Below are 21,392 nucleotides of genomic sequence, written 5' to 3' on the forward strand. Positions count from 1 at the left end.
GGCGAGCAGGAGGGAAGGAGCCAGAGAGGCGGGGCTGAGATGTAATTTTCTAAATGGGAAGCGGTCGCAATGTGATTTATTGACGATATGACAGCTGTAATACGACTATTAGACCAGTAGCGACACGGAGGCGGGGTTTTGGACTTGGTGCATTAACATGGGACTTGCTGAGACAGGGCGGCATGTGTGTGTGTGTGTGTGTGTGTGTGTGTGTGTGTGGTTGCATCTTATCCCAGTAGAGTGGGAATCTGGAGGTAATTTACTCAGCGGAATTGCACGGGTGTCTCATATTCTCACAATGTGGTCGTAGATTGCTGACAAGACAGCACTTAAGCCCGTTTATTAAATTAGGTGTGCACAAATTCACATTAGGATCGTTCAACCATTTATGGGGGCGAAAGGTGATCAGCGTTTTCTTGGAAAAGGAAAATGGATTGAAAAATGATGTCATATGCAGCCCCGCGTATTTCTGGTCAGGAATTCGCCGATTTTTCACCTATTCTCTGATTTTGGGGTCACGTCAAAGCAGTAAGATTATTGTTGTGGCGCCATCTGGTGGCATCTTTGTGCGAAATTAAGGTGCTTCATTTAGACCAAAGTAGTCTTTTGCCGCTTATATCGCTTACGTGGAAGGGGTTACTTGAGGTCACTGTACAAGCATATTTAAAACATAGGTTGATGCACCCCCATAAAACTTTACTAAAGAATCTGGAAAGAAAAAAATAATAAATGTGAGCGTTTTAATAATACAACTATATTTGGATGATATCAAAATATCAAAAAATAAATAAAAAATAAAGTCCCAGTATCTGCTGTTAGAAATTGCCAGTGTGTCCGCTAATGTTAATGAGTCAATCTTTTGAACTCTAATATTTTTTTCCTTTTCAAACATGACTGAACATTTTTATTTTGTTTTTCTACGTTAGCTGAGTGCGGTTCCTCCGTCATGAACAACGAAGGGATCCTCCTTTCGCCCAACTACCCGATGAACTACGACAACAACCACGAGTGCATCTACAGCATTCAGGTAAAGAGTGGCGAATTTATGAATCAGCTTTTAGTTTTCGATTCATCTCCATGGATCTTTACTTACCTTAATTCTGTGTCCCTAAACAGGTTCAAGCCGGGAAAGGCATCAACATCTCCGCCCGAACGTTCCACCTGGCTCAGGGAGACATACTCAAGGTATGAACTCCATCTTTGACTCTCCAAAACAATCACCTGTCCTTACCTTGCCATCTGCGCTTTGGTCTCCAAATCAGATTCACGACGGCAAGGACAACACAGCTCATGTCCTGGGGGCGTTCACTGGCACGTCCATGCTGGGCCTGACCCTCATCTCCACCTCCAATCACCTGTGGCTGGAGTTTTACAGCGACCCAGAAGCCACGGGGGAAGGATTCAAACTGGTGTACTCGAGTGAGTTCACAGCAGCTTCCTTTCGTATCCGTTGCGACCCGCCGCATGTCTTGGGGGTTGGGGGGGGGGGGGTCGTGCGGCCTCATAAATTGCACGACAGGCATTGGACCGTGTTCGGAAGGTGGAGGGTGTGAGGGGTACTTGGGGTGAAGAATGGCAGAAAGTGGAGAAAGGACATTTAAGGACTGAAAGACAGATGTTTTGCTGCGTAAGAAAAATTACAGGGACGGATATCCGTTTATCTGTTCCAACTCTTTTGCCCACCTAAACATGATTTCAAATAACAACTTATCTTTCAAGGTAACACCGTAGATACTGGCCGGGGTCTCGCAAGGATAAACACTATTTATATACCGCTTCATATCCTGCTCTTGAAGTCGTTGCACGCGAATAAACAGGAATCTCTTTAATACGTATTACCATGGAAACAGCTCAGACAGACTGCGGAACATTAAATGAGAAACGGTGTATACATGCTCGTGTTTCAGCGCCTTGTTTATTAAATCCGGATGAGAGGGTCTCAAAAATATGATGGGTAAGTACGTGAGCCACACTTGTGCTGTTTTTCTCAGTCCGGTCTGCGTCGCTTTGTTGCAGGTTTCGAGTTGTCTCACTGCGAGGACCCGGGCGTGCCGCAGTTTGGCTTCAAGGTCAACGACCAAGGACATTTCTCCGGCAGCAGCATCACGTACCGATGCGAGCCCGGCTACACGTTGCACGGGGCCACCATGCTCAAGTGCATGACGGGCGAGAGGAGAGCCTGGGATAACCCTCTTCCTTCCTGTATCGGTATGTTACCATGGCGACCTGTTGACGCAGCTCTTAATCTCCGGTACTGATGGATTTTGTGCTTTGCGGCTTTTTTTTTTTTTTTTACTTCCAGTGAGTCATTTATTCATCTTGAATTGCATCAGGGCCACCAGGACCCAATGTGTGGAATTGGTACGAAGCAGAATTTTACTTACAGGTGGTTTTGCAGTTGTCCCAGGATATTATCATCCACTCTCACAAAGCAGATTCATTCCAGAGATCTTATCAACATTTTCCCCCGAAGCCGATCCATTTGTTTCTTTGCAGTTTTTCCCCTTCCGATAAAGAAAATACAGTTCGATAAAATAATGGTTTTATTTATCTCTCTTCCAACAGAATTATTTCTCCGACAAACCCAGCCACTCTGACCTGGGTCACGAGCACATTTTAATCATTCTCAGTTGGACCTAAAGGCATTTTTCGAAAAACAAAGCAAAGTGACCCACCTGAATGTAAATTAGGTTCTTTGTTCAATCCAAGGGTCCGCTTTTGAAATATTCCATTAAAGTATGATTGTATCTTTTTTACATCACATCACAGTATCCATGCAATTGAAAATGTTCATGTTTGAATTTTTAAGTGGACGCTATGAACCCGGATAAAATCAGGTATTGCATTTTGGGTTGCGAGTTCAACTCTCTGAGTGGGCGCTACAGCTAAGACAGCAGCGAATGCCTCGAAAACAGATGGCCGCAATAAGCGGAACAGCAAGCGTAAAAGTTTAAAGAAGCTTTTTCTCTTCCTTCATCCGCTGGCCTTCAACGCTCTTGATTTGAAATTCAGCTTAATAAGCCTCCGTCCCTCCTCACTATCAATAATGGAACGCTCATAAAACCCAGGGCCGATATTCTATGACTTTATTTTTTAGCAGTCGAATACTATGACCACAGCGAACCCCGCCTCCCATCTTAATGTGATATTGCTTTTTTTTATTTTTTATTACCCCTTTCTGTCTTTAACACCCCCAATACCTTCAATTCACTACTTTCTATCGCTTTTTTTTTTTTTTGAAGCAAAGAGTGGACTCTTAAAATTGCTCCTCATATTCAAGCTAATATATTCCGGGGAGGGAGGAATGCCGCCGGGAAATAGGAAGACAAGCACAGAGGGAAAGAGGAGATGGCTTGGAAATTGTGGAAATATATAACGGCGAGAGAGACAAAGATTGAGGGGGGGGCAGTTTATATTTTGTCATACAATGTGTGGTGCTTTCTTCCAAGAGAAACGTGACCTCATTTGTATTTTCGTGATGTGACGACGACAAATTTGTTAAATTGTTAGCATCCCTCTCAATTGTTTCCTTATTTGTTTCATGATTGTTGACATTTTCGTCTAAAAGATAAACAGTAATATAATTCTGAGAGACTTGAAGAATCAATTTTGGTGTTTTTCAATTCTGATATCCCCTAATTGACATTTGTTTGTGTTAGCCGAGTGTGGCGGACGTTTCAAGGGTGAGTCTACGGGAAGGATTCTTTCTCCCGGATACCCGTTTCCCTATGACAACAACCTGCGGTGCACCTGGACCATCGAGGTGGACTCTGGAAACATTGTTAGGTAAGAAAGAACCGTGGTGAACAACATACTCCTGCGGGATATTTTTTTTGGAATACCTTGTGCGTTTCCTGTAGCCTTCAGTTCCTGGCGTTTGACACTGAGGCCAGCCACGACATGCTTCGGGTTTGGGACGGACCCCCCACCAATGAAATGTCTCTGGCCGAACTCAGCGGGTCACTGCTGCCCGAGGGCATCCACTCCACTCTGAACATCGTCACTGTTCAATTCGAGACGGACTTTTACATCAGCAAGTCGGGATTCGCCATTCAGTTTTCTAGTGAGTAATCCCCCTCCCCTTTTGAGTGTCCCCAATCGGGAGCATATTTCTGTCCGGTTGAAACGGATGCACCCGTGTTGCGCAGGCTCGGTCGCAACTGCCTGCCGGGACCCTGGGGTGCCGATGAATGGCACCCGCAGCGGCGACGGCCGGGAGCCGGGGGATTCGGTGTCCTTTCAGTGTGATCCGGGATACGAGCTCCTGGGGGATGACAAAATCACCTGCATACAAGTGGACAACAGATACTACTGGCAGCCCAGCCCGCCCGTCTGCATCGGTGAGAATCGCTACCGTCAAAGGGGCAATGTCAAGGAAAACGGTGATTGATTATCTGTATTTCAGCTCCCTGTGGAGGCAACCTGACTGGCTCCAGCGGCTTCATCCTGTCCCCAAACTTTCCACATCCCTACCCGCACTCCAAGGACTGCGACTGGCTCATCGCCGTCAATCCCGATTATGTCCTGTCGCTCGCTTTCATCAGGTACCGATTTTTCTTCAAAAGTTCACCTATCCTTTGTTTTATTGCCGTACTTTATGTCGATCCTTTGGAGAGTGCAAATACAGCAAGAGTGCAAGTTTTTCCAGAGTTTAAAGAGCACCAAAGTTTGTGAGATTTATCCCCGACAAACAATTATAGCCTAACCTTAGCTCGCCTCTCCTAAATCCCCGCCTGTCCAGTTTCAACATTGAGCCAAACTACGACTTCCTGTACATCTACGACGGTCCGGACAGCAACAGCCCTCTGATTGGCAGTTTCCAAGACAGCAAACTGCCTGAGAGGATCGAGAGCAGCTCCAATACCATGCACTTGGCCTTTCGAAGCGACGGCTCCGTCTCCTACGCCGGCTTTCACCTGGAATACAAAGGTATAACCAACCAACCGCTGATCGTACTCAGCAGGATGTCGAGTAGAAAGTATTCATTTGTCATCTGGCTTCCAGCCAAGTTGAGGGAGTCCTGCTTTGACCCGGGAGTGGTGCTGAATGGGACCAGACTGGGATCGGACTATAAGCTGGGCTCGACTGTGACCTTCTACTGCGAGGCTGGATATGTTCTGCAGGTACATGATTGGATGGTTGGAGAATCTGATGGGATGACGGTCAGTTGGGACAAATTGGTTGTAAAGCATTTTGGGTGTTTAGAAAGCCTCCTAATCCACCGGTTATCCGTTGCCTTCAGTTTCTTTATTTTCTCCTCAGGGTTACTCTACTCTAACCTGCAGCATGGGAGATGACGGCAGGCCCGGATGGAACAGGGCACTGCCGAGCTGTCAGGGTATGAATCCCCGTTCTGTTTAAGTCCCGCTGCTCGAGTTAACTTCTCCCCTTACCTCGTATTACTTCTGTTTCCAGCTCCCTGTGGAAGTCGCTCCACGGGATCGGAGGGAACCGTTTTGTCTCCAAACTTCCCGCGAAACTACACCACGGGACAAACCTGTGTCTACTCCATTGCTGTGCCGCGGGAATTCGGTGAGCATTGGAGATTAACTTTTAGTATCCATAACTTAATGTTTAGCTGCTCAATTCTACTATCTACGATAATTTATTGTTGTTTGTTTCAAGTGTTCAGTAAACATAATGTATATTAGTCTCATGCAAACAACAAAAAAAAAGCACAAAATGAGAATGGCACACTTTATCTCGCCTCAGTTGTTGTAGTGAGTAGCACTAATTGATTGTGTGATCACAAATTTTCCTCCCTCTTTTCAACCTGATTTTAATGAGTCCATTTTAGACTCCACCAGATCAAACCTTTGAACGTTTTAACCTTCGCGGATAAAAGCCGTGGGGATATAATAGCTGATCAAAAGATGCTGGCTGTCCAGTCATTTCATTCCAGGTCAGGGTTAATCAGTGAAGCAGTGCTGAAAGACGAGGAAGGTTTCCCTCTGATCTGCTCGACTTTTGTTTTACAGCACGACTGTTAGTAGTAGCAGCACTTTCTTCCATTTTGGCTCCTCTATTAGAGCCACGTCTAGAACATTACGTCTCCTCGTAATTGGGCCAGCATGCTCCTTGTTTTATGCCCTCCTGCCAACTTGTTGGATACACCCCGCATCGACATCCAGGATGGAATCCCTTGTGGTTGTTATTATTGCCATATTGTACATTTCCCCCCATAGCCGCACCTGGTTGGCGTTTCATGACAAAATGTCCCCGTTGAGATTAATTATATTTGGAGTTAAAGCTGTGAGCACCTCTGCATGTGGCTTTTGCATGGGGGATTGTGTCAAAGTTTGACTCCATTTTGTGCCCGCAATAGATGGTGAGGGCGAAAAATCCCGACTCTCTCAAGGAGACCGGCTTTTGATTTGAGCTCATTTGGCTAAACTTAGCTCCTCCCTGACATAAAAAGCTCAGTCGAAATGATGCAAATAGATGACTTTATGAACACACCTGCATATTCAAATCTCCCTATTTGCAGATTTTGTAGAGGAACCCAGCCACCATTATTTTAATGCTTTATTTTTTTATGTATTTATTTTTTTAAATCTCAAGCTATACTCATGTCAAATATAAAAATATTGCTTTGGTGCCATCTTGTCCATCTTGACGTTGGAGCTGTCCCAAGGAACTTTGTTGACGTTGGAGCTAGGGCTTTATTTAGTCAGGTCATAGCCTTGTCTAATACAAATAAGTGCTTTGCTGCCATCTTGTGGCATACATTAGTCGTTAATCTTCTTTGGGCAGGTGTTAGTTACTCCTGCATTTCCTGGATTTCCTACGGCGCTCAGTCCGCCTCGCCCGCAAATGGCAAGAATGAACTACGAACATGCAGGGGATGACTGTACAATTTTCAGGATGCACGAACTTCAAGGCGCTGATGTATATATCATAATCATTAGCAATATGTTGTCTGACAACATATTAGCTAACCGGCTCTGACTTGCAGTCAGTAATTATTTGAGACGCAGGTCCAATTGTGGCCGGCGGCGGCGTGTATAAATAGCAGCTCTCCCATAGACCATCAATGGTCGCCCGTCTCATTCCATTTAGCGAGCGGCGTTCGTCGCATCGCCTCCGTGACGGCGCTTTTGACGGAGAGAAGCTAGCATTTTCTCTGCTTGCATATTCAAGGCCTGTTCCGCCCCCGCACCTGGCAGCAGCCTGTTTTTGTTGTTGCTGTACTCATACAAAATAAAAATAATAAAAAAATGGGAATAGAAATCACACACACATGCAATTTGTGCTCTAGAAGGTTACTCCTTGAAATGATGTCGCCCCACACTGAAAATAAATGAAAATTCATTGACTTGTCCGCTCTCGTACATACAGCGTGGTCAGTCGGCCTTCGCTTTTTTTTTTCCCCTTGAAAGTGGCTCTGGCTCCATGAACAAGGAAAACTACAAGCAGCTAACACCGTTTTTACATGGATGTTTATTTGTTGTTTAATTTAACACAATGGATGGCGAGGTGCTCCAGAGATTCAATTATTTGTATACAATCACTTAAAAAGTCAATTTCCCGTGATACGTCAACATTTTTTTTTTTTTAAAGTCCCATTTGGAAACAAGCCATCATTTGGAGGATTAGTTTTGGTTGGCGATTTCCAAAAAAGGGAATCCGATGGTTCAACGCCTCCTCTTTGTGAGCTTTATTCAAACATGAAATAAGCTTCTCCATTAAAGCATAGCCTGTGTCTTAGCCATTTTTTTTTCAGGTCATAATTTTAACAATCGCACATGCTTTAAACCCATCGAAACGTATGAAAACACATTGACGTATTCCTTAGTGCCCGTTCTCACATTCTCGCTGTCAAGAAAGAAAATGTGCTACTATATAATTCAACTAAATTCAGACTTGCCTCCATACGATAATAATAATGAAAAAAAAAAAAGATAGCTTAAAAATCTGCATATTGCAGAGGTTGACTGCACACCAACTAGTTTTGCGATGTCTTTGCGCACCTCCTGGAGTATCATTAAGGATGTCGCCGCAGCCTCACTGTAACACATAAAGCGGTAGATTTTCCAGGTATTATACGGGAGTCCTGGGTGTAATTCCCATTCCACTGCGGCACCTTTCATCATACACCAAGGCGGAGAAGAAGCGCTGTCCTTTTAGACGTTAGCTGGTAATTAACAACCAAGTGCCAGTGGCTCCTGTAGCCCAGATTGATTTTAAAACCGACACTAAGCCTCCTGATGGCTCTATTGAGCCAACGCGGCTTGTGATGCTCGATTCACGGGTACCGCAGATAGTCTGTAGACTTTGTGCCGAATATTACAACTTTTGCTTGGAATGACTACTTTTTTATTGCAAAATTTAGGGCTTGTTTCGACAGAGTGATGATTTTGTGTTAGTTAAATTTTAAATTCCTGCAGCATTTTTGCGATTTTTTTTTTTTTTTTTTTTTACTTGCAAATTCACCTAATTATGTTTTTTGGTCATTACACATGATTTTTTTTTTCATTATTAATTTGATTAATTTGATTTTTTTCAAATTAACATTCTTGTAGAATTCTGGCAAAACTATGTTATGCAAAATGATTTTCCCACATTAAAATCTATTTATCTCTCAAGTGTGTGTTGCCTGTGCTTGCTCAGGCGAAGACAAAGTGTTTATTTTATTTGGTAATCGTCAAGGTTGGCACCAGCGGGATTTTACTTTGCAGGTTTATTATATCGCTTTGGATTTGGCCAAATAATAACGTGATTATCTTCTCTTTTGCCTCACCCTTTCGCCATCATCCCTCTTTCAGTCCTCTTCGGACAGTTTGTGCTTTTCCAGACGTCTCTAAACGATGTGGTGGAGATCTACGACGGGCCCACTCAGCAGAGCACACTGCTGTCATCTCTCTCCGGGTCCCACTCCGGTAAGGACTGATGGATGAGTGTGCTGATGGATGAAAGCTTTGTGGTGGTGAGGGCAGGGGGGGTGTTGGCGTCGGAAACAAATGAAATGTTATCTCGTTCCAGGAGAGTCGCTGCCGCTGAGTTCGGGCAATCAGATCACCGTTAAGTTTACGACCGTTGGGCCGGAAACGGCGAAAGGGTTCCACTTTGTCTATCAAGGTCAGCCCGTCAAAAAAAAAAAATAAATAAAAAACACCCCTTCAATGACATTCTAATGTGTTTTTATCGTTATATTCACTTTTGATTATAGAATATATCAAAAAGTAACGTTGTCTCCTTGTCTTTGTCTTCAGCCGTGCCGCGGACAAGCTCCACACAGTGCAGCTCGGTCCCGGAGCCGCGCTTCGGCCATCGCCTGGGCAACGACTTTGCCGTGGGCTCCCTGGTCCAGTTCGAGTGCAACCCCGGCTACGTGCTGCATGGCTCCACTGCCATACGATGCGAGAGTGTGCCCGACAACCTGGCGCAGTGGAACGACAGCTTGCCCACATGTATCGGTAACTAAGCCTCCCAATAAAATGCTTCGTGATTTCTTCGTAATGGACTTCGTAATTACGCCATCATTATTGAAAAATGTTGACTTGTTACATGAAATTTCATATTGATGACTTTAATCGCGTAAAATTACTACTTTTATCAGATAGGACCAACAGTGTTATTTTAAAGGTATGTCTTAATTCTGTCAAAGTAAAATAAGAGAAGGAATAGTGTTTTGAGCTCGCTGTCACCAAACGTACGAACAAACTGGCCATCTAAATATGGAACTAATTGCAAACAAACAAGCTAGCTCAGCATTATCTTGCAAACCTTAGCCTGCGGCTTATCGAGGTTTGCTTGTTGCTTCTGTTATTAATTTTTTTTTTTTTTTACTAACAAATTTTTAATTATTTTCAGATGAAATTAACAAATGAATAGCAAGAAAACAGATAAGCTAAGATTTGTCATTTGTCAATGCGAAGCTAACTGTTAGCCTGTCAACCAAAATATAGTACTAATGTTAGCACGCTATGCTAACAATGCTGTCCCACGCCAATTAGGCTATGTGTTGTTCATTGTATTACTTTTTGCCTTTGAAATATTGTAATAGCAATACCGGTACACTTTTTTCGCCCCTCCCTGACAGTTCCCTGCGGGGGTGTGTTGAGCTCCCGTCACGGCACCATCCTGTCGCCCGGCTACCCGGAACCGTACGACAACAACCAGAACTGCGTATGGAAGGTGTCGGTCCCTGAAGGCGCCGGAATTCAGGTAAGTGACCTTCCGTATCATTGACATAAAAGCTGAGCAAGCAGGGACACCGGGAGAAGATAAGAGATTGTTAGCTGGGTTGACGGACAGATGGACGGACGGACGGACGGTTATCAACCGAAGGAGCATCCCGACACGAGCCGATATCATCTCATGCTAAAGAGATAACAACTGATTGAGTGGCAAGCGGAGGCACTCTGGAGACATTGCGGAGATAACTATGCCCGTCACGCTTGACAAAACAGGAGAGTTTGCGTTGGGCAGACACAAATTGCACTACATTATTCAGCTGATTTTTTTGGTCTCGGTTTAGTAAAGTGTAAAGAGTGTTTGTTTTCTAAACTTGTATTCAATCCTCATAAAATGTGCACTTTTTTGCAGAAGTATTGGATATGCATTTTCTTATGAAATTGAAACTGCATTCTAAACAAGTTTCTTTTCTCATGAAGTTTTCTTCATAAAAAAATGCATGTTCATTAACACACAATGATGCGTTTTGTCAGTTAATTTAATTTAATTAAATTAATTACATTGTATTTCATTATATTCCTGTAAAAGTACATATTTGTCTCTCAATATTATATTTTTCTCATATTGTCGTGACAATTTTACACTCATTTGTGATTTGAGACTTTTTTGAAATAGTTTTTTTCTGGTAAAAATAAAATAAATGTAAATGTAAATATTCTCTCTTGTTTCAAAAATGATGGCTTTTCTCATAAAATTGTGACCTTCACGTGACCAATGTCTCTCTGTTCAGGTTCAAGTCGTGAGTTTCGCCACGGAGCACAATTGGGACTCTTTAGATTTCTACGATGGCGCCGACAACCATGCGCCAAGGCTGGGAAGCTACTCCGGTAAGACGTTTTTGCAACTTTTTGGAAGAAGTTGTTTGTTTTTCATTTAAATCAATAAAAACCTTTTTTCTTCTTCGGAAATGCTAATCATGTATCGTGTTTTCATTTTCGTCCTGCCTTAAATTTCAAAAATGGTCTTCGACAGTTTCTTATCTGGCCAGCTAAGAAATCGTTTCAAAATACTCATTATTTATCGTAAAACTCACACTGTTAATTATGCTGCGTCATCCATTATTCATTGAGGAAGGAAAAAAAATATCTTTATATATTTATAATGTTCTGTCATGATAATAAATGAGCTTTTCTGTGGAATGGGAAAAGGAACAGCAGGGAGACTAATTAATTCCCCTCAATCGCGCCAGCCAATCACATCCATCAGCCCACTTCAACAATAGAGACAACAACAAAAAAAAAAAAACAGGGAGGCACTAACATTCACCGTCGTTGAAAAAAAAAAAAAACATCACAGAGGAATATTAACATCGATGTGCCATTTTATTTTAGCACTAGAGTAGCTTAACGGAGGTTAGCGTTCCGTCACATGAAAAGACGTCACGAGGCAGAAACACGGTGAACTGTGACAGCTTGGCTTTAGATGTTTTCTTACTTTGCAACTAGGTCAGGCCAACATTTCTGCTTTCAAATAAAATATAGGCCTCGAAAAAAAAAAATCAATATAGTAATACTGTTGCATCTCCTTCCAAAGGAGGGGAAACGTCTTTGTTGTTTTTGCTGTCAGATGGTCATCAGTGTAACCAGGTGTCTCTCTCTCTCTCTCTCTCTCTCTCTCTCTCTCTCTCTCTCTCTCTCTCTCTCTCTCTCTGTCTCTCTGTCTCTCTGTCTCTCTCTCTCTCTCTCTCTCTCTCTCTCTCTGTCTCTGTCTCTGTCTCTGTCTCTGTCTCTGTCTCTGTCTCTGTCTCTCTCTCTCTCTCTCTCTCTCTCTCTCTCTCTGTTTTTTGTTTTTTTTTAAAGGTACCACCATTCCACCGCTGCTCAACAGCACGTCCAACAACCTCTACCTCAGCTTTAGCTCCGACATCAGCGTCTCTGCCGCCGGCTTTCACCTGGAATATACAGGTATCAGCACATCAAAGTGGAGACTGCATAAAGGGGCACAGGTGGCAGTGCCCCTACCAGATAATATTTCGACAGTCGGAGCCTCATAAGTCAATCGCAATTTGTTGCTCGATGAGCACGATGATGCCTGAGTGAGGTAATGGAGAGGGAAAGGAAGGTATCCCGTCCACTGTTTTGTTTCTTGTAAAATGCAGGACTTAGGATGTCTATTTGTCTTTGAATCTTATTCATGGAAAAAAAAAAAAAAAGACTTCTAAGAAAAGTAGGGACATTTTGTAGACGCTCCAAAAATTCGGAATTAAATCTGATGAAATTCTATTTTTTTCACGATAAAATTCCAGCTTATTTTTATTTATTTTTTTATTATTATTATTTTTTTTTAATATATTTAAAATTTCTCACAATATGGCAAATATTCTGTATATGTAATAGAGGTGGAATTTTAGGCATTGTTTTCTCGGTAAATTGCAACTTGATTTGCTTCAAAATATTTGTTTCCAGCTATCGGTCTGGAGTCATGTCCAGAGCCCCAGACTCCAAACTACGGAATAAGACAAGGGGATCGATTTATGGTGGGCGACATCGTGCAATTCTCCTGCGAACAAGGATACTCTCTTCAGGTAAGCCCACACTGACTTTTTTCTCTCACGTTATCCTCCCGATAGTTCAAATTCTTTCTTGTAAAATAACCTCTTTATTCACGTAAAACAAAGACATCGTCCTCATAACGCTCCTACTTTATATAAGACAAGGAGATTTATTGTAGATGATGCATTTGTGCAATTCTCCGAGGCTATTCTCTCCAGGTGAGACCACACGCTTATTACTGAAGAAAAAGAGAGCACATTAAAAGTCTGTATTAAAAAAAAAAAACTCTTTAAAGTGTCTTAGCTCATTCCCGCTTTTATTAATCCCCTCGGCTGCACAAAGCAAAAGTACTTAAAGCAGTGAATCAGAGGGAAACGTCACGACACGTACGCTGCAATGAATAATATATCTCCCCCCCTCATCTCTGTGACCGAATGTTCAAATGTCATTAATAAGGTTGTCTGCGCTCTCAAACTTCATTTCTTTTTTGTTTAATCATTGTAGGGAAATGCCCACATCACCTGCATGCCAGGACCTGTTCGCCGATGGAACTACCCGGTGCCTCTTTGCCTCGGTAGGTCAAACGTTATCACCACACGACCTCAAATACGCATCTTCTTTATAATTCAAAAATTGACAGTTGAAAACCTTCCCTATATGTGTCGTTCTTAAATTGTCCGAATATGCGTTTTGCATGTTTTCACAGCCATGTAATAATGTGAGTCGATGTCGCTCATGTTTTTTTGAAAATATTTAAATAGAAAAATCACAGTAAAAATTTTTTTTTTCATATTTTTTCTTCTAAAATGACTCTGTTATCCTCGTGATATTCTATTTTTTTAATACTTAATTTGCATAAAATTATAATTAGATTTTTTGTAAAATCTTTATTTTTTTTTCCCAAATTGCGTGCATTTAAAAGATATCCACAAGAGATCGCAAGACTTTCCACGCAGTGTACAATGAAGATGGATGCGGCGACGCAACCAGTCTGACTAGCGACTCATTCCATTTGAGCGCTCGGCAGCTCCGGTCTCGTCACGGGGGAAAACAGAATAGTCCAACGAAGGCGGATGTTTGTGCGTGGGATTATCATGTGTGTCAAGCGTCCGCCGTCGCTTCGCCAAGCTTATCGTCGCCTTGGTGGAGATGTCCTTACCATACCGGTCTCGGACCCCGCAAGGAGGTGTGAGGGGCTGATAGGGACGCTAGCATCCAAGCGTATTTTTCTTCCACGGGACAAGTCCGGATAACAAATGTTTTGAGAGCAGGTTGACAAAATTTCCGTCAGCCTGAAAGTCTTTAGCCTGTGACTTTTAGTGGCGCCAATTAGCCGAATCCTCGATCACTTTTTCAACTTTGGACGCCAACTTCTCCACGTTTTTTTTTTTCCAATTTGCAATAAAACTCCAAAACCGCACCCACTTTACGATTGAGTTGAGTGCTAATCACCCGCCACACACCATCCAAAAAGGCAAATAGCCTGTTCTCGTCCAGTGAAGCTGCTCCCGTCGGCTGAATTTTGCGATAGATCAAGAAAGTGCTAACTCCAACTCCTTGTGCAAGAGCCGAGCGAAAAAGTGTCCACCTTCGTTGAGAGCCAAGCATAAAAGTTATAGCGCGGGGTTATTCTCTGAAATTATTTCTTTAGTCACGTAGCATTTTTTTTTTCTTGTAAAATCTCTGCTGTTTATCTACTGTTAGCATATTAGCATTTTATCAATTAGCAATCTGTCTCGATTTGACTTGGCAATCTGTGCACTCGGTTTGCCGATCATTCGCTTCACCGTTAGCATTCATTGTTGCCCGTGTTGCCCAATTAACTTTCGAGTTCTGAGAAGCTTGTTAGCATGCTTGCTGTTAGCGTTAGCGAGAATGTCCGTTTTCAGCTTTTGAATAATGCAAGCGGCAGTAGCGGAGCAATGCCCGACGTGATTAGCTCTCAGTGTGAGTGAATTTTAAAGGCTGCGGGGGGAAATAAGTGCTCTTGGTCAGTGTGATTGCCCATGAGCTGCCACTGATGCATCTAAATTGGATGTTTATCTTTGACCTTGCGCTGCAAATTAATTGGATACGGCGCCACGCCGCTTTTTTGCGTGAGTGTGACGAGGAATCTATTAAAGACTCCATTTGCCATTCAAAAAAAAAATGATGCAAAAAAACAACTCAAAAGGTCCTCAGTGTTATTATTTTTATTTTGTGTTCGGCGTGTGCGTCTGCAGCTCAGTGTGGTGGGGCCCTGATGGACGTAAGCGGCGTGATCCTCAGCCCCGGTTACCCTGGCAACTACCCCAGTGGATTAGACTGCACTTGGACCGTCAATTTACCTGTCGGTTTCGGTGAGAAAGTCGAGCCTCTTTTTTTTTTTCTTTTTTTTTTTTCTTTCCTGATCGCAGTCAACAATTTGTATACCCGCACAAAAAAAATAACAATAATTAAATTCGGGTATATTGCTTAGATTTTTTTCCCCCCATGTAAATCTCATTAAGTTTTGTTTTGCTTTTGCATAGGAATCCATCTGCAGTTTGTTAACTTTTCCACGGAAGCCATCCACGACTACCTGGAAATCCGCAGCGGTAGCCTGGAGACGGGCTCGGTCATCGACCGCTTCAGCGGTCCGCTCATTCCCAAAGCTCTGTTCAGCACCACGCACCAGACCAGCTTCTTTTTCCACAGCGACTACTCGCAGAACAAGCCCGGCTTCCACATCACTTTTCAGGGTAAAATATGACATCACGTTTTGTTCGAGACACGGGTCAGCGACCACAACGACACACGGAAATCACAGATTGTGAAATTGTACCAAAGAAATTCTTAATATTTCATGAATATTAATATTATTCAATATTATTCTAATGTGAAAATATTATAATTTTACAAGAAATTAAATTATAATTTTACGTGAATAGTTAACGAGTCACCCATTTGCACAAATTTTATGTCAGTGTCAACATTTTGCATTAATAACATTTAATATTACAATAATACTGTAAACATTTTGTGACCAATATTTTGGAATCATCCTTATTACTTTCTTTTGTACTTACTAGAAGTACTTACTACCTAGAGTAATATTACTATTTTACTTCCCTTTTTTACATCTACATTTCTAATTACAGACTTATTTCTGGTAGATTTTTTTTTTCTCCCAAAAAAAAAAATTGAACTTTATTGTCTAGACTCGTAAAATTAAAATTGTGACTTTGTTCTCTTAACGTCATTTTAAAACTACACATTATTCACATGAGTTTTTTTTCCTCCTCCATAAATATGACTTAATAGTTTTAATAAGTCCTTTTTTTTAATTTGATTTTCTGATAGTAGCTTTCATAATATTACGAAAACTTTGCTTTCAATTTTTTAGATAAATTTTTATCGCAATATTATGACTGATTTCGATCATGGCTGATTTTTTTTTTTTATCCAAGTAACCAAAGACAAAACAGATGCTCAAAACCGCAGCCAACTCGGCAGCGCAGTAATTGAATTCAAGCAGATTTATTTAACTGTAACTTCATTCTGGGTGGCTGACGACAAGATAATGAATATTTTCATACCGGCGATTGAAAATAAAACAGGTTGTGACTTTTGAAGAGCTTGCTGGAAATTAGCCGCGTAACGATCCACGTCGGGGGGGAATTTCAGTGATGACTTCTGTTTATTCGCTACGGCGCTGACGCATTTTTTTTTTAAATGTGCACAAACAGATTACATTTGTTCGAGCTTCTCTTCTTCATTAATGTGCAAATTATTGTCGCAAAAATGTATGCTTGCCAACCCCATTACAGAGTGTTTAGAACCACCAAATAATAGCTGGTGACTTGAATTTGATGTTTATGTGGAACAAGCGTGGAGTGAAATAGTCACACTATACCACATTTTAACAGTATTTTTTTTTTCCTGAAATTGTTCTGGTTCTGGATGCTTTAAATTTCCTGAAATGCGTTGATAGTAACTCCTGCTTCTTGTATATTTTTCTATGATGTTCATGACATTTACAATAATAACTTATCAGTAAATTGCATTATTATTTTTTCATGGAGCATTCAAGCATTCCATTCAAATTGAGTATCCGAAAATTTGGACTTCAGTTTAATGTGAATATTCAGCATTATTTTTTGTTTGGACTTTATTTTATAGGTCAGACATTGACATTTTTTTTCAGCTGTTTATATTATTTTTATAACAATGATATGTGTATTATATGCATTTTTTTTTTTTAATTTGGGGTTTATTCTAATTTTGGATTTTTGTAGCATGCATTTGGTTTTCAAAATGTGGTTCTACCAACTAACTGAGATTTGTCTTTTTTTTTTCTTTTTTTTGTTAATACAGCCTACCAACTCCAGAGTTGCCCAGACCCTCGTCCATTCCGAAATGGCATCGTGATCGGCACCGACTTCAGCGTTGGGATGACGGTGTCCTTTGAGTGCCTTCCCGGCTACTCCCTCATCGGGGACGCTTCCCTGACATGTTTGCATGGAATCAGCCGGAACTGGAACCACCAACTACCTCGATGTGAAGGTAAAAAAAAATAGGTTGATTTATTAAATAGATTCTAAGTACATAAAACACAATGAGAATAATAGCGTAATTAAATATCCCTTCAATTACCTTTATCTCACTTTGCAGCGCTACTGCTTGATATGCACAGCGGTTCCCATTCAAAACCCGACATTGATATGGAGAAGAGCTGCAATAAAAGTGGAAATGACGGCAAATGCAATTAGATGGAGCGCGTGTGACCTGTGGCATTAAAAAAACAAAAAAAGAACGATTTATTAGAAAAGGCACTAAAAGGAGTGTTGTGATACAACTGCAGTTAATTGCAGAGGAAGAATCATATCACCAAGCTATAATAGTCTTATTTTATTAGGACTTTTATCAAGTAGCGTTCGAGTGGCAATTTGAGGTCTTCTGCTTTTACTGTATGTCCCTTAATGTGATTATTCCCTGTTGTGGTGGTAAAACAACACTAGTAATACAGCTAAAGAACAATGGGGAGCTGCAAAAATTGAAATAAATATAAACGTTGATGAGGTCGAAGGCGGCTTCTGTGACTTAAAAAGTTTCGAAAACGTATTACCCAGTGGTCATAACACTAAAATGTGCGTAATGTTTGCTATTATCGCCCCTAACAGCTCTTTGTGGTGGAAAACATCACCTCACTAAATGGAAACTATTACTCTCCCGGTCACACCCGAGAATACCCAACTTGCCAGGACTGCGTGTGGAGCGTCCGGGTCTCCACCCGGACACGGGATCTACATCAACTTCACAGTTCTGAGCACGGAGCCCATATATGACTACATCAACCGTGTGGTAGGTCGCCAGTTGGTTGACATAGAATCATCACAGCTGTTCTCTTTTCAGTCGTCTTACTGAAATTAAACTTGAAAAGAGGTCCAGTTCTGAAACATACTAAATGTCTTTACAAATGAGACACGCCTAAATCGCACAGCTTTCTTATGACAGCTGAACATCCTCCAAAAGTCATCCATCGTAATGTAAGACGACTGTAAATCTCACCAAAGCAGCACATCTTAAAATGAATATCGTAGAAAATGCCCAGCCTAAAATCAGACAAACGTAAATCTCGAACGTATCTCAGAACTTGCTAAGATCGTGCAACAAGACTGGCATAAACACATAAATGCATTTCAAAACATCTTAAGCTCAGAAAATGCTAGTTTGACTGCAACTACCAGTGCAATAAATCTGGTTAGTTGCCGTGCTTCTTGAAAGATTACTTCAATCACAGGGTAAATAAAATTGAGTCTAAAGAATCGCCCACCAAGATGCGGCTACCGTTAATCTCACAAAAGTTGTGCATGGTAAAACAAAACTACCATAAATGACACAACAATGGCTCAGCTTTAATACAATTACAATAAATCCTGGGAAAAGTTGTCTTAAAGTAAGACTACTGTAAATCTCACAAAAGCTGCACAGGTTGAAATACATCTCGTGAAAGATATGCAGCCGAAAGTAAGACTGCAATAAAACTTCCACCACTTTGCACATCTTTAAAAAAAAATTGAATCGTATGTAACCCACAAATGGCACAAAATTGACTACGGCGACCATAATTCCAACAAACTTGTGCAACGTTAAACACGATAAATAGCACAAAAATGGGCGCAGCTTTAAGCAACGCTATTGTAAAGCCAGATGTAGAGGATCTGATGACGCTACCGTAAATCCTGCAAAAGCTGCGCACCTTAAAACAAGCCTGCCCATAAATCTGCCCCTGAATCCTAAAGTCTGTTGATGACACAACATGGCACTCTAGGCTCAGTGGGCCACTTCCTTCAAGAAACTAAATCCCCAACTGCTCCTTGTTAGAGAGCAGCAACTTTAGCAAAAATTACTGAAAAATTCAACAGTTGGATTTATGGCCAACGTTTTTGGGAAGGTCAGATAATTCCATTCAAAATTCCGCCGCAATATCCATTTACTTTTGTGAGATCCAATTCAAAAAAAATATTCGACATCTGTCCTGTAATTAGCTGATCCATCTTTAGCTTAGCAAAATTGCATTTGTGTGAACAAATTTCTGAGGGAGAGGGAGAGGGAGAGGGAGAGGGAGAGGGAGAGGGAGAGGGAGAGGGAGAGGGAGAGGGGAGAGGGAGAGGGAGAGGGAGAGGAGAGAGAGAGAGGAGAGAGGAGAGAGAGAGAGAGAGAGAGAGAGAGAGAGAGAGAGAGAGAGAGAGAGAGAGAGAGAGAGAGAGAGAGAGAGAGAGAGAGAGAGAGAGAGAGAGAGAGAGAGAGAGAGAGAGAGAGAGAGAGAGAGAGAGAGAGAGAGAGAGAGAGAGAGAGAGAGAGAGAGAGAGAGAGAGAGAGAGAGAGAGAGAGAGAGAGAGAGAGAGAGAGAGAGAGGGGGAGAGGGGGAGAGAGAGAGAGAGAGAGAGAGGGAGAGAGGGAGAGAGAGGGAGAGGGAGAGGGAGAGGGAGAGGGAGATGCTGACACTTGCATCATCGCGCCTGCCGCCGCAAAACTGTCTCTCGGCGGGGAGTGCCGTTTGCGTGGCGGGAGTGCCATTTTCACAGCGGCCCTCGTCAGGTCCGACGCCAGATGCCAGCAGTTGAGTTTGACTGCTAATTGGTCTCATACAGGGAGAGATCATATATATGCTGAGTCTTCGCTTCAGCGTATGCATCCGCAGTTTAAAAGCCACGACGGAGGCCGGCGGAGATGACTCCTGGACTCCTAATGTGAATCGGAGGCAAAAGGATCGGGCCTCCCCCCCCTGAACCTTGTCACTTGTAATTAGCCTAATCCAGAGTCACTCAAACAGCAGGAGAAGTCATGAGGATGATTTTTAAATTGCGGTTTTGGTCATTTCCGGCCATGCAGCTCGATGGGAGGTACTCGGTTTGTGACGCAGCAGGCCTGGCGTTTGGCAGATGACTTCTTGTCTGCTCGATGTGCAAACTCAGCTTACACTGGAAAATAATGTCCCGAGACATCAATGTCATTTTTAGGGCCAGGATTCGCCCAAAATGGTGCGTCCAACTATTATGGACAATTTATTAACGTTCCGTTTTTTTTAAACATTCCAAAACCAGTGCAATGCATTTGCTAGAGAGTAATCTTTAAGAAACCAGAAACACAGACAGATTATGTATTAGCAACAACGTTGGTCGGAGCCCCAATAATAACTAGGCATGACTAATATTTTACAGATAATCCTAGTTTTAGGATTCATAGCCTAAATTAGACAAAAAAAAAAGTTCTTTCAAATTTACTGTTGAGGGAGCTCATATTTTCCAAGAGGAGTCAATTCCAAATGACCAAAAAAACAGTTAGCAAGTATTACGCGATCAAAAGTGTCGAAAAATGAATCATTATGGTCTTTATGTAGACTCTCTGAATTACAAAAAAAAAAAGACCCAAGCCAGAAATCCACAGCAGTTTTTGGCATGTGTTATTCTTTTAAACTAACGACGCGTTAATGAGCTGCAATGTCCCTGAGACTGCAGCGACAAAGCCAAATCTGTTTGAACCTCCGTGTCATCGAGGGACAAAAAAAAAAAAAACATGCTCGCTTCCAAGCGACTTTGTATTTGGTGTTGAGCTTTCACTTTGTGCCAATGCTGCATTTCGACAAAACAAACCAATTTCACACCGTCGGGAAAAAAAACAGTCAAATGTCCATGAACCTTGTCTTTGTGTACAGTTTTTGTCGGCAGCGAACCAAGGATACTTTGTCTTTATCTTTAAAAGTGGTGCAGCACTTTCCGCTTTTGTCTCGTAAATATCATCAAACCTTTTTTTTACGCTTGTGTCTTGCCCGTTTCACGACAACAAATGACCACTTAGTGAGTGCAATGACTTATCGCGAGTGTCCTCGCCTCTAACATTCTATGGGAAAAAAAAAAAAAAGTTGTAGCTGAGTTTTCTATATTGTTCATTGCAGGGATGGTCCGGACCAATCGTCTCCTCAGATTGGCCAATTCAGCGGCAACACGGCTCTCGAGTCGGTCTACTCCACCTCCAACATCATCCTCATCAAATTCCACTCGGACTTCTCCGGAGCTGGCTTCTTTGTTTTGAGCTACCACGGTGAGCGATGATGTCATTAGTCGATGACTTTGATCTGTTTTGGTGTTGTCGATTAATGTGGATAGGCTGCGATTACTTTCCATTCGAAATGTGCCTCAAACAAATTTTGCTTCATCCACTTGCAATACCCTTTACAAC

At 42.0% G+C, this 21,392-nt stretch overlaps 1 protein-coding gene across 1 annotated transcript in view; it reads left to right on the forward strand.

The window, feature by feature from the left end:
• csmd3b (CUB and Sushi multiple domains 3b) overlaps positions 1-21,392 on the forward strand; it is a 203,645-nt gene that overhangs the window by 154,051 nt on the left and 28,202 nt on the right. The window contains 28 exon segments of the mRNA XM_088318195.1: positions 927-1,027; positions 1,117-1,185; positions 1,263-1,419; positions 2,017-2,208; positions 3,660-3,786; positions 3,861-4,063; positions 4,149-4,340; positions 4,406-4,544; positions 4,742-4,929; positions 5,005-5,123; positions 5,263-5,338; positions 5,416-5,532; positions 8,766-8,879; positions 8,983-9,078; positions 9,213-9,416; positions 10,043-10,167; positions 10,928-11,024; positions 11,997-12,101; positions 12,603-12,721; positions 13,194-13,263; positions 14,912-15,028; positions 15,200-15,409; positions 17,025-17,213; positions 17,831-17,844; positions 17,846-17,935; positions 17,937-18,008; positions 20,916-20,917; positions 21,109-21,254. Coding sequence (XP_088174321.1) covers positions 927-1,027; positions 1,117-1,185; positions 1,263-1,419; positions 2,017-2,208; positions 3,660-3,786; positions 3,861-4,063; positions 4,149-4,340; positions 4,406-4,544; positions 4,742-4,929; positions 5,005-5,123; positions 5,263-5,338; positions 5,416-5,532; positions 8,766-8,879; positions 8,983-9,078; positions 9,213-9,416; positions 10,043-10,167; positions 10,928-11,024; positions 11,997-12,101; positions 12,603-12,721; positions 13,194-13,263; positions 14,912-15,028; positions 15,200-15,409; positions 17,025-17,213; positions 17,831-17,844; positions 17,846-17,935; positions 17,937-18,008; positions 20,916-20,917; positions 21,109-21,254 — 3,450 coding nt within the window.

The sequence above is a fragment of the Idiotropiscis lumnitzeri genome, chromosome 16 (assembly GCF_059441095.1).
Source record: "Idiotropiscis lumnitzeri isolate Australia: NSW breed Sydney's pygmy pipehorse chromosome 16, RoL_Ilum_1.0, whole genome shotgun sequence".
In the NCBI taxonomy this organism is placed as follows: Eukaryota; Metazoa; Chordata; class Actinopteri; order Syngnathiformes; family Syngnathidae; genus Idiotropiscis; species Idiotropiscis lumnitzeri.